The sequence below is a fragment of the Myodes glareolus genome, chromosome 2 (assembly GCF_982192425.1).
Source record: "Myodes glareolus chromosome 2, mMyoGla1.1, whole genome shotgun sequence".
NCBI lineage: Eukaryota > Metazoa > Chordata > Mammalia > Rodentia > Cricetidae > Myodes > Myodes glareolus.
The window spans coordinates 89,348,284-89,362,150 of NC_142027.1; the positions used below are offsets into that span (position 1 = coordinate 89,348,284).

Genomic DNA, 13,867 nt, shown 5'->3' on the forward strand with positions numbered 1-13,867 from the left:
CTCTCTCTGGCGGAACTGCTTTTCTCTCTCCCCTGCTCTCGGAGTCACCGAAGACAGAAATGGTTTTGTAAGGCCGCAGGTGGAAGGAAGCGGAGCAGTGTGTGTCATCAGTGTATCTAGGGAGTCTACGGTCAGTAGTCACATTTCTGAGGTATGTCATTAGTCAGGTATCGGATGCTCCCCAGGTCCTCGGTGCCCAGTTCTCAGTGCGCTGTGCTTCAGAAGGTTATACAAGCCTGGCAGAAGGGTCTCCAGGCCTGCAGACGTATGAGGCTGTATAGACCTTGCCTGACCGTGTAGGTCGGTAAGAAACCTCATCCTCGAAGCCCTCAGTTTTTAATTGTATTATCTGCTGAAATCCAATCCCTGCTCATGCCGGAGCAGAATCCACATTAGCAGATGTGCTTTCTCCACCTCCAGCATAAGCAGCAGGCATTCCTGAGACTTTTCAGGATTCAGCTGCTCTGAGGGTGGGGGTCTTACCAGGCTCTCATTCGTCCTCCAACGATTGGCTCTGTTATGGTATCTGTGGGTGTGGCTAAACATAGCCTGTGAATGCTATGAGTCCAAGGTCCTCTGGAGGGTCAGCGTGGTTCCCCTCCACATATACTGCCCCTTGGGGATTGGAGATATATGATAATTCGATGATCAGCAGGTGGGCGTGTACAGTTATTATCAAAATCTAGATGTTAATACCTCTGCCTGTGTTAGAGGTGTGTGTGTGTATGTGTGCGTGTGTGAACATACGTGTGTATGCCTACATGTGTGTTTGCAAACATGTGTGCGTGTGTACGTGCATGTGTGCGTGCATGCGTGCGTGCATGTGTTTGTAGAGTAGCAGTAGCAAGCTTGTGATCTTCTCGCCTCGGTCTCCCAAGCACTGCAGGTATCAGCAGGCACCATCACACCCCACTCTGGACCTTAACTTCTGCAAGCAGTTGCCATAGCTGACAACGCAACAGACTAACTGTAACTTTAGGGTTTGGCCTGATGACACGGACTGACTTTAAAAAACACGGTGAGAATCATGACTGTTAATCGTGGATGGAATGCTAGAGGCTGTGACTAGATAAAGAAACTGTGCGGGCTGGAAAGATGGCTCAGAAGGTAAGAACACTGGCTGCTCTCCCAGAGGACCTGGCTAAAGTTCCCAGCCCCTACATGGTGATTCACAACTGTCTCTAACACCAGTTCTAGGGGATCCAACACCCTCTTTCAGCCTCCAGATGTACCTGCAAACACACACACACAAACACACACACATGCCCATCCCATACATAAATTTAAAATTGTTTTGAAAAGAGAAGAAAGAAAAAGTTATATTAAGTATAATATAATTACATTTAATTATACCACACTAAAATAAAAATTGTTTTAAATCTCTAAAAAAATAAAAAGCTAAGTGATGTGGGAAGTTTTGGAATGCAGAGGCATGCAGATCTCTGAGATCGAGGCTAGTCTGGTCTACAGAGTGCATTCCAGGACAGCCAGGACCACACAAAGAAACCCTATCTTGAAAAACCAAAAGAAGGAGAAGGAAGAAGAAGAGGAGGAGAAGGAGAAAGAAGGAGGAGGAGTAAAAAGGAAGAAGGAAGAAGGGAGAAGAAGGAAGAAGAAGGAGAAGGAGAAGAAGAAGAAGAAGAAGAAGAAGAAGAAGAAGAAGAAGAAGAAGAAGAAGAAGAAGAAGAAGAAGAAGAAGAAGAAGAAGAAGAAGAAGAAGAATTCCTGTTATCCAAGGGATGTTGGGATGTTTGTAGACCCTTAAGCATGAAGGAACGCAATTTGAAAATGGCTGAAAAACTCAAAAGAGTAGAGGAATGTATTCATTCCGTGAATGTTGGGAAGCAAAGCTGGGACCTCTGCTGGGACAGTCAGTGTTCTCAGTCTCTAAGCCATCTTGCTAGCCAACCCCCAATATCCTGATATTTGTAAAGCAACCTTTTGCTGATGCTCAACAAATTGATTTTCTTGTTCCCAGGACTGTCTTTTTTTTTCTTTTTTTTAATACTGTCTTTTTCTTAGTATTATTCTTCAGAATTGTTCTTTGTTTGTTTGGTTGTTTTTTTTTTTTCAAAACAGAAAAACAAAAGCTGGCCTCAAACTCACAGAGATCAGTTTGCCTCTGCCTCCTAAGTGCTGGGATTAAAGGGGTGTGCCGTCACCACAGGGTGAGAATTACTCTAAACACAACTCTTTGCTGCTGTGTGTAGAAGGGTATTTTTTTCTTCTCACCCGTTTACTTTCTCTGACTCCCAGAGTTTCTGGTCGTTCTGAGAAGCCGCAGTACCTTTCAACTTTCCGTTTCCTAAGCAGCATCGTAAACATGTTAGTAGACAATTTATTATCACTCTTACTTGGCATGGCAAGTTCTCACGGCAGCTGCAGCCTCCTTATATGTTATGTAATGCTCCTGTACTGGTAAACAAAGTGAATCTCAGGGAACAGAGGGACCTGGGATTGAGAGTTGTCTATTTCTAAAGAATGATACCCAGACTCCTTACAACAGAGTTTATCCCTGGCATGCGAAGGTGAACAAAGTACTGAGAACCAACAGAAGGAAGACTTTCCTTCCAAACATGGACAAACTCCTTACATATTGACTCCTTAGTTGGAAAAATAAGGCCACTGGTCTCTAGAAAGTAGTTGGGTTAATTAGCCCACCTTTTCTAAGAAGTGTACCTACTTCAGAGGGTTGGTTGGGGATACGGGGTCGGGGGTGGGGGGAGTACAGGTATTTTATTTCAGACGCTCAGTATTTCTTCTGGAAGGGGAGCATTTACAAACAACACCTGGTTCTTTGAAAAGATGGCTGTGTGCTCTGCCTGCCCTGCTGGGCAAACCAGGAGAGTGGCTCTTTTCAAAGGTGCGTGCTTCATAAACTGAGGACCATAAACTTGCTGCCCAGGTGACTCCTGCCTGTCACAGACCGCTAGAATCCCAGTCTCCACCCAAACAGATGCCCAGATACGGGGCAGACCAAAGGAATGGACTGGAAGAGCGTCCTGGTGGCCAAGAGTATCTGGACTCTCTTAGACACACACACAAACTTCACCAAGGCTGCCTTTACCTTCTTCCCAGCATCATTATAAGACAGTAGCTGAGTTTTTGATTGTAAGGGGCGTTTGCATTGGTCCTGGAAATGTTGGTGATGTAGGAAGGATGATTAGAAGTTTAACTATATGAAGGACTTGTGGCTACCCTGGCTAGAGATGGTGTCTCAAAAAGCCAGAGAGGAGATGAAAGAAGAGAAGACTGTAGTAAACTTAGAACGTCAACATCGATTGTTTTGTCACTTTTCTTCTTCCATTTTGGACAAATGAAATTAACAATGTAGAGATGAAGAGCAACCAATGAGAGGGTCTCATGATTTTATCTATGGTAATGACTAAATAGAGGTGGTCTTTATGTTGTTATTATTGTGGGTATTTTTGGTTTGGTTTGGTTTGTTTGTTTGTTGTTTGAAATGGGGTATTGTGTAGACCAGGCTAGCCTCAAACGTCTGTTCTTCATGCCTCCACTTCCTAAGGGCTGGGATTACACTCCTGTACCACCAGGCTTAGCCTGGGGATGAGTTGGCATCAATTTTGATGACCAGGGTGTGTTCATTTCCTGATTTTCAGATACACAGTCACCCACGGGAGCAGTTTAACTAAAAGCTGCCCTGTCAACTTTCCTCCAAAAAATGGTGTCAACAGAGGCTAGCACTTGTTGGAAATTCATGACGCTAATATAAAGAGGGCCTTCTGAAATACTGGAATGAATTTGTCTCAAGGTCCCTCACCTTTCCCGTGCCCCCACCTCTCAAGACAAGGTGTGTGAACTCACAACAGCCCAAGAGGGGGTTCTCCCTGCGTTCTCTCTCTGCGTTGACTCTGGGGCGGTTGGCTTGATCATGCAGTGGACTCTGTACTTCAAAGACATCAGATTAGATGCCCAGGTGGATACTCTTTTAAAAACAACCGTGGAGAGGTACACTGGACTTGTAAGCAGAAGGACTGTACGAGAGGTGTTCTGGTGCCCGGGTTATCTGTGACGTCGCCAGAGGTGTGCCGGTGTCACTGTCCTGCTCGTCCCCTCCCTATCCTTATGCGTTTGGTCCCAGCATCTTGTGATTGTCTTTTACATCAACTCAGTTCCTGCTGGCTTCTCTAAATGCATTCAGCCCTGTGGGACACCAGACAGAATACAGCATTGTTTCCAAATGAAGGTTTTTGATTGGCATTCAGGTCTCTGGTCTCTGAAGCATGGTGACCTTGATACAGTAGGAAGATAGTGCAGATAGGATGTCCCTCTGCGCTGCAGTCGGGCAGTGCCCTACTTCCACAAGGCGTCCACTGGCCAAGAGCATCAAGAGACCAGGCAGGCGTGAACAATACTGACCTGTGTCAGCTGCCTTGGAATGGTCGTCTCTAGAATAAGCATTCCCGGAGAGCTGGGATTTCTCCTTTCCCGCGACTCCTTTCCCTAATGCCTGTGCCCCAAACTATTTGTACCCTCTAAAGGCCGTGTTTTACCTCTGCCTCACCTTCTTCATTCTAATATCTCTATTTCACCACCCTTGATCTTATGCTTTTCATGGGGAAGCTGGCACCTGATCAGAAAGCAGATACAAGAATTTTCCTCCTCTCTTAGAAACTCACATATCTCCTAAACAGCCATGGTTACAGATAACTGTAATCCTAGCATTTGAGAGTCTGAGGCAGGAGGATTGCCTTGAGTTTGAGGCCAGTCTGGACTATAAAGTGAGACTCTTTCAAAAAAGGAAAGCAAAGTAAAACAAGCAAAAGAAATTGCGGGGATGGGGGGGAGAATTAGAAACTTTATTTGCTAGGCAGTGGGGGCCCTCAATCCCCGCACTCAGAAGGCAAAACAGGAGGATCTCTGAGTTCGAGGCCAGCCTGGGCTACAGAGCGAGTTTCAGGACAGCTGGGCTACACAGAGAAACCCTGTCTTGTGGGGAAGGGACATTTACATTTATAAATAAAATAATATTGAGCAACTATCTGATTAAAACTCTTTTCCATTAAATTGTGTTCTGAGTGAAGATCCCTGCCCACCCTCCCAGCTCCCCACCCCCTCCCAGGAGCCCTGATGACTGCCCCTGCTTTGGGATAAGTGCAAATAGCATTCTGCACATCTTGTAGAACTCAAACCAGGCGTTGCAATTTGGTCAAGCGGTGGTGAGAATGAAAAGCTCACTTTATACCTTGGACATCATCGGTAGAACCTCTCTTCCCCTTGAATAATAGAGCTTTGAGAACTTCAAGTTTCTTACCGTGTGTTTAGATCCTATTTGCTCCTCTAACTCTTCCCAGACCCCCCTTCCCTGTCCCCCCAACTCCATATCCCCCCCCAAACAAACAAACAAAAAAACCTTTGAGACCAGTTTGTGCTGTACAAAATCTTCTCGGATAGATGGTCTTCGCTGGAGCATGGTGGACCTCACTCTTGAAGACAGTGGACCCTTACTTCCCCAGCAGCTCCCTCTCGGCACGGGGGTTTGTCTGGCTTGGGCTTGCACACAGCTCGTGCATGCTGTTACAACCCATGTGAATTACATGTGCAACTGCCCAGCTGCGTCCTGAAGACACTGTTTCCTTGTCACCCGCCGCCTCTGGCTCCTACACCCCTTCTGCTTTCTCTTCTGCCACGATCCCTGAGCCTTGGGGGTGGCGCGGGGCTTGGGGCGGAGCATTCTATGATCTCCTATTCTCTGCTCAGTTTTGCGTCTCCATACTAATCATCGTCGTCTGCAAATAGAAGTTTCGCGGATGAGGCTTGAGAGATGGATGCAAACAGGGGCCTGGAAAGGCAGATGGGATCTCCTTCCCCTTTCATGAGACAAGCGCTTACTGTAGACTAAGCTGTCCTTGAACTCCCAGAAATCCTCCCACCTCAGCCTCCCAAGTACTAGGATTGCAGGCTTGAGCTTCTAAAACCTTTTCTTTGGAGAGCAGCAGCCAGCTGAGTTTTGATAATTGGTTCATAGAAACTTGTGGAAGCAATGACCCAAGAATTTCTTTGACTATGAAATAGAGAAGACAGAGAGTTTGCCATTCAAAAACCTAGAGAAGAAATCACTTTTTCCAATTCTCTTTAAACCACTTGCCTAGGTCATTCAGAAAGAAGCCCCAAACATCCTAAATGTTGTAGAATTTATCAGCTATGTCCATGTGGTTAACGGGACTTTTGAGATGATGTATTTGATTGTAATATATATATTTAAAAAAGCGTATAATCAGAGTACTTAAATTCCAGCACCATTTCTAGAGAGTAAGGCCCGGCTATGCTTTGAAGCATGACCTTTTTATGATTCATAGTCTTCCATTTATGGTTTATTAGCATACACCATATGAATATTTATGACTTTCTTTTCACCCAGTAAAAGTCAACCTTGTTTTTCAGCTTCTCCGGTTGGCAACGGTTACATCAAGCCTCCGGTTCCACCTGCTTCCGGGACCCACAGGGAGAAAGGACCCCCGACCATGTTGCCCATCAACGTGGACCCAGACAGCAAGCCAGGAGAGTACGTCCTCAAGAGCTTGTTTGTCAACTTCACCACCCAGGCAGAGCGCAAGATTCGGATCATCATGGCGGAGCCTCTGGTGAGCATGGGCTGTGAGAGGACCTCTTTTAAAGTTTTCTCTGCTCTGGACATGACTGGTACTTTAGATCCATGGGTCCCAGGTCTGTTCACCCAATCACGCTCAGATAAAAAAAACAAAAAAACAAAAAAAAAAAACGACAGGCGGAAGCTATAACTACATATAGTGAACAGATCACAGGTCCTAGACCATCCTGAATCATAACAACTTTCCATGGGCATTTACACTGTAGTGGGTGTTATAAGTCACCTAGAGGTGAGTTTAAAGTACTCAGGAGGATGTGCATGCATGATAAGCAAAAACTGGTGTCTTGGTTTGGTTTCCTCTTACTGTGACAGGCGCTATGACCAAAAACAACTTGGGAAGGCAAGGATTTATGTCATCTGACAGCTCACAGTCCATCAGCAGCAGAAGTGATAGCAGGAGCAAAAGGCAGGAACCTAGAGACAGGAACTGATGCAGAGGCCATGAAGGATTGCTGCTTACTGACTCATTCTCCATGACTTGTCCAGCCTGGTTTCTATATAACCGAAAACATATGCATGTCTTAGATGTAGATAGAAAGACAGCCCATTAGATAGATGATAGATGGATATTAGATAGATAAATAGATGATAGATGATAGATAGATAGATAGATAGATAGATAGATAGATAGATAGATAGATAGATAGATAGATTCATTTTTCAGGGGCACTGTGAATCTCTACTTAGGGAGTGTCTTATCATTGAAGATAAGACTCTCAAAACTACATACTTCTATGAGACCCCTGCCCAAGCTTCCCTTAAGCCCAGAAGAGAGCTGGGGGAAGGACTCCTGTTTGCTCAAAAACAAGCATCTTGAGGTGACAAAGGGGTTAGCATCCTCAAAACTATGTCTGGAAGAACTTAGGAAAGTCAAGAGCCGGTGACTGGGGAAAGCAAAGCACCACGGGTGATGTGTCCACATGCTGAGCAGGGTCTTCTAGAACATACATTTTTTTTTTACTCTATGCTGTGCTTAGATACTTCATCTCCTGGGAGCTGTTTCCTATCCTTTCCAAATAGAAGTATTCTTTTTCTTCAGGCTAAACCTCACAGGAGTATCCATGCTTGCTAACTGACGCATAGAGCTAAAGACTAAGCTAAGCCCTCAGCACATTTGACGATCACTAGATATTCTAGTTCTGTGGATCCGAGGGAAGATTATTTACCAGTTAACATGGATTTGGTTTTGTTTTATGTTTTGTTTGTGTGTTTGCTCTTTTACACTATTTGGGGGTTTTATTGTCATTCTGAGACAGGGTCTCAGACTGGGTTTGTGGCAAGCTTGTCTTGAACTCATGCCTCCATCTCCCTTCAAGTACTGGGATTACGGGCTTGCACCATCGTGCCAGGCTGTATCTAATACTTTAAACAATCTGGTGTCACTTCTACTTCAAATACAGATTAATGGATGAAAGGCAGGGTGTAGAAGTCTATCTAAAGACTTAGGGAGAGGAGAGAAACTTGCAGGACAAATATCAGGAAGAAAGCTAATTCTGATGACGAGAGAGAGAGAGAGAGAGAGAGAGAGAGAGAGAGAGAGAGAGAGAGAGAGCTGATGTCACTGCAACATCAATAGATGTTCAGTAGATGGTGGGCAATAAAGCCTTTGCTGTGGCACATGGAAGTTCCATATATGACTTTTTGGTACCCAAAGAGCTATGCTAAGTGGAGGAAGCAAGATGGAAGAAAAAAATGTCCCACAGAAATCAAATTTGTTTTCTTCTTCATTGATATCTGTATAAGCATCTCTCACTTGCTCAGCAACGTTTCTATTTGTACTCAAAAGATGCTCAAGTCAGAGTCATTAATATTTATAAAAAAGTCAATAATTTTATTCTATTCTTTAATACTTCATGGGGACATTTAATCACCTTCATTCTCATTTACTGTTATCCTTGTTTTGTCTTTCTTGTGTCCTAAGCAAGATAAGTGAGGTCATCTATGTCATTTTTATATTTTTATCTCAAAACACAAAAGTCAGAGGAAGCACTCTCTCTTACTCAGCTCGGCGTCATCGTCCCCACTCAGGCATCGGTGATAGTTCAGCTGGGTATAGAATTCTGGGTGGACTCCTTTGTCCTCTGGACCTTTAGATGAGATCTTCGAAGCTCTGTTTGACTCAGCTACCTTTGGTTCCTGTTTAAAAGTCTTTTTGTTTTATTTTTTGTAGATTGTTTACTTTTTATTCTCCTTGTCTCTGGAGCTCTGAACTTTAACTACTCTGTGTTTGCATGTGAATTTATTTTTGTGCTCGGGATTCTGCTGTTTGAATTCAGACTCATATCATTCATTCATTCATGAAGTCTGGGGAATTCTTGACCACTCTTTATAAGAGTATAGCCTTTTATCATCTTTACCCATTCCTAATACACATTATCTGACATCCCCCCTCCAAAGTCAGGGTTTCCCTGTGTAGCCCTGGCTGTCCAGAAATTCACTCTGTAGACCAGACTGGCCTCAAACTGCCTCTGCCTCCCAAGTACTGGGATTAAAGGTGTGCATCATCACTTTCTAGCCAATATTTTTACTTCTTTATGCATTATATTATATTATATTATATTATATTATATTATGTATCTTTTTACTGTTCTATCATTGCTCACACTTCATCTCTAATGCATCCTGAGTAATTTTCTCAGACCTATATTTCAATTTATTTGTGTTCTCTTGGGCTTTGTCTGATATGTTACCTAAGCCTCCTATGCAGAATTTTAATTTTAGCAATTATATTCTTAATCCCCGGAAGTTCTGTTTATTTCCCTTTTAGTGTCTATTTAACGGTTTCTGGGGTTTTACTGTATTCTGTTCCTTCCTTACATTCACAAGTCTCTTTTATGCATTCTGTCATCTTAGGCGTGTATTTTCTGTCCCTCTGTAAGTGACTGCGCTGTGATACCAGCTCTCAAAGGCCTGTACCTGACAATGTTTGCAAATAATAGATTGTTTTCATTTTAGAGCAGAGTTTCTATAAGGTCTTATATTTCCAGTATCCCTCCCCTGGAGACCCAAACCTCTTTTTATCTTCATGTAGATAACCAAAATGCTTGCAGAATAATGGGACAAAGAGCCCTCCTATGGGCAGCCATGATGCCATCTCCTTCCTTGCCCTTGGTCTGTCTTGTCAACTCATTTCTGCATTTTAAAAATGCATATATTCCACACAACATTTCCGGATATTGCACAAGAGAGCTGTGGTCCTCTTTGTCCACATTTCTGCTTTAATGATCTGTGGAGTTCCTGCTTTGTTTCCCATGCTGATAAAAGAAGGAATAAGCCTCTGTGTGTCCAAGCATGAGTTCCCAGAGCAGGGTTGTGAACAGACAGCAAAGTGGCAGGAATGTCACCGTCTCTCCTCTCTGATCCTTCCTGCCTAAGCATGCCTTTGCCTCTCTCATCTTTTTTAAAACCTTCATTTCCTATTTTTCTGTCCCTTGATTTTGCCCTACCCTTACTTCTGCCATGCACCTGTATATAAGCCCATTTCTTGCCTGCCACCATGCATCTGTGAATCCTGAGCCCCCTGGAATTCTCAGCTTCGCATGAAGGCACATGCATGCTTCATTAGAACCACCATATTATCCTCCTGGGTCAGGTATTGTCTTCACTGAATTAGAATAATCCCATGGAGTAGAATAGAAAATGCTGTAGTTTTACGAGTGTGTGCTGCTTTGTGGAGCTTTTGTTTATGTGTGTACAGATCAGACCGTAGCATACCCTGTATTTTCACAGGGGTGGAATATTCAGGTGCAAAAGCCCCAGGAACCTATAGAGAGACAACACCTGTGTCCCTGTGTCTTCTCCATCTTCTCTCTGCCCTCCCATCTCTCCCCACATCCCCAGTTTCTATGCTGTGCATATAGTAGACAGTTAATGTTTTGTTTTTAAAGATTTACTTATTTTTATTTTGTGCGTATGACTGTTTCACCTGCATGCACACCACACTTGGTGCTTGGTGCCTTCAGAGGCCAGAGGAGGGCATCAGATCCCCTGGAGCTGGAGTTACAGGTGGTTGTGAGCCACTATGTAGACACTGAGAACTGACCTGGGTCCTCTGGAAGAGCAATCAGTGCTCTTAACCACTGAACCATCCCTTCATCCCTAGTAAATGTTTTATGAGTGAGTGACTATGTCAAGAAATGAGTGATGAAAGCTTTAACAGGGTATCTAAAAAGCAATACCTTTGTGGGAACCCATGTATTTTGGAGGCCATGTTGCTAACCTCCACACTGATCATTAGCGACCTTTCTCTATCCTTCTTCATAGACGAGTGTTCTACAATAAGTTGAACAGAAAAGACATTGACTCTTAGTCTACTGCCTTGGGGCATCTGAGGATGCCTCATTATTCATTGATAAGGACACTGTCCTGCCCACTCCATCAGTAGATGATCTCAGCCACAGAATGTCTACTCGCACAATTTACAAGTCTCTGTTTGTGTAGCATCCGTCACGGAAGTCATGGGCTATGACTTTCTCAATAAACTCCATTTAAACACTGGTCTCTTCAGCTTTTCCAAATTCAAGGGTCTCAATGGTTTCAACTCTATTGATTAAATGGATATAAAGCTATAAATGATATGAGTGAATATAAAGACATAGTTATGTTAGGCAAACTGATTATATTTGAATCCTGATTCCGCCTCTCTCTCGGCGTGTGGTTCTGGGCAGTGCCAGGTGTTAGCATTGACCGTGCTTACATTTTCCGGCCTCCCTGTCCCGCATAATCACACAAAAACTGTATTAATACAACACCGTTTGATCTGCTAGCTCAGGATTCTTATTAACTAACTCTTACATCTTAAACTAACCCATTTCTATCAGTTTATATTTTACCACAAGGCTCGTGGTTTGTTACCTCTTTCTTTTGGACAACTACATGGCATCTGCCTGACTCCACCTTCTTTCCTTCTCTGTCTCTGCTTGGATTTCCTGCCTTGCTATATTTTGCCTTGCCATGGGCCAAAGAGTTTCTTTATTAACTGATGTGGGATTTTCCTTCATATGCTGTGATTAACATTAATGAATAAAGACCCGCTTTGAGCTTACAGCAGAGCAGGGTGGGGCAGAGCAGAGGTAGGCTAGGCATAGAGGACTGGACTGACTGTTGGGAGGAAGAAGGGTGGAGAAAGGAGAAGCCATGTAGGCCTACCAGAGACCGACGCTAAATGGAACTTTACCTGGTAAGCCACTGCCACGTGGCAGTACACAGATTAATAGAAATGGTTTAAATTAATATGTAAGAGTTAGCCGATAAAAAGCTAGAACTAATGGGCCAAACAGTGATTTAATTAATAGTTTCTGTGTGATTATTTCAGTTCTGGGCAGCTGGGACGAACAAGAAACCTCCTCCAACAATGAACAAATGGTAATAAAACATTCACAGCATACAGAGGGGACTCCCACATGCGTCAGCCTCTTTCTTCCCCTGTTTGCAGGAGGAGTGTCAGTGCCTGATTCCCAGGATGATTGAGGGGGCACAGTGACATGTGGAGAGCCTGGGGTACTTGAGCACAATGCGGAGTTCAGCCTGTCACCCTCTCCTTAGTTGAAATCGGAGTGCTAGGATCAAACAACTCCATCTTCTTGGACGCCAGCCTCTCTTGGTGTGTACTCAAGCAGAGTGGAGGCTTGAGCAAGCAGTTGGCTGCCCACTTGGGGCCCGATTCTTCCCCCTGAACTTGGCCATGATACATGGTGCAGCCAGAACTTTTTCCAATCAACTCATTTAGGGCCCATAGAGACCAATGAATGAAAGTTCTCCACAGAAGGCAACAAGACCACCCTCTTACTGCGTTTCCAACACAGTACTTAGGTTTTATTTGTGAGTGCACATCTTTAAAAAGAAGCAACTTAAGAAAGAAAGAGTTTAGTCACGCGTGAGAGATTCCACAATGACGGAGGAAGTGTGGCAGCAGGCAGAGGGGCCTATCACATCGTATCCTCAACCACAGACAGGAAGCTGAGAGAGTGAACTGGAAATGGGGTGGGGCTATAAACTGCCAAAGCCCACCCACAGTGATGAACTTCCTCCAGCAAGGCTCCACCTCCTAAAGGTTCCAGAACCTCCTAAAACAGCGCCACCTACTGGGGACCAAGTGCTCAAACACATGAACCTGGGGCTGGGGGAAGGGCAGGGCATTTCTCATTCAAACCACCTCCTATGTGAACAGTGAGGGCCACAGCAGGGTAACCAGGCTATGAAGTGGTCCCAACAATGATGGTTTTCAGAGACCTTCAGAGAACTGTCATACATTCCTGAAGACAGGCAGGCCCAGAGACAACTACAAACAGAACAGTGCCAGGTCACACTGAAAACCAAGTAACCCACTGTAGGAAAAGATGAGCTGCTCCAGTAAGTCCAGAATTGCAAATTTCCAAGGCTGACTCTTTTGTCTGACCCCTCTCTTGGGTCTGACTAATGTTCAAAACCTTATTTTTCCATCACAGACTGCAGGTGACCTATACTTCCAGTAAAGTCACATAGTCGGGCCCCAGCATTACCTACTATAATGGGAGAGCTGTCAGGCAGCCAGTTGTAGCCCTACTATGTACGGTTATAGCCCTAACACGTGCAACAAATGTTTCAACTCTCGCATCTCTGGAACTTTCCGTTGTCTCTGCAAAGACCCACGGTGGAAACTATTTGGGGTATTAACAAATGCCTGCGGCTAGAACATCCAACAAGAAGGAGACTCTCAACTCACTTGACAAAGGAGTTCGAAAGAGCTGTGGCTTTGTTCTCGACTAGGAAATCTCAGAAAAGGCAAATATTCATATGATTTCTAAAGTAGCCAGCCCGGGTAGCTTTCACCTTGTCCTTCGGCAAAGACTGAGATGGAGGGAGAGAGCCAAGTTGCAGGGACTCTCACAATGGAAGATTCTGTGAAGGCGGGGTTTGCCTGAGCCAGGTTAACAGTCCCTTGCATGAGACACACTGGTTCAGACCCAGGTCGGGTCTTCAGATACTGGCCCTGTGCCCAGTTGTGAGCTCAGGGCTGGATTGGCAGCTGTGATAATTCATTAAGATTTTAATTGATCTACCATAGAGCTGGAATGGAGGCTTTAAAAAAAAGCATAACATGGCCTAGCTGACTTGCTAACATCAAAGAAATGAATGAGACTGAACGTAAGCTGGACGTAACACAGACTGTTTCCTTGAAGCAGGGAGTCTTTGAAGAATCTAGACTACCAAACTATTGCGACACCTAGCGTGTGTGATGAAGGATGGTGTGCCCTA

General features: G+C 44.3%; 1 protein-coding gene across 7 annotated transcripts in view; it reads left to right on the forward strand.

The window, feature by feature from the left end:
• Fry (FRY microtubule binding protein) overlaps positions 1 to 13,867 on the forward strand; it is a 393,449-nt gene that overhangs the window by 190,147 nt on the left and 189,435 nt on the right. For all 7 annotated transcript variants that reach the window (XM_087902760.1, XM_087902759.1, XM_087902746.1 and 4 more), the window contains one exon: positions 6,406 to 6,605. In XM_087902760.1, the coding sequence (XP_087758886.1) occupies positions 6,486 to 6,605 (120 nt within the window). In that variant the 5' untranslated portion in view covers positions 6,406 to 6,485. The remainder of the gene's footprint in view (positions 1 to 6,405; positions 6,606 to 13,867) is intronic.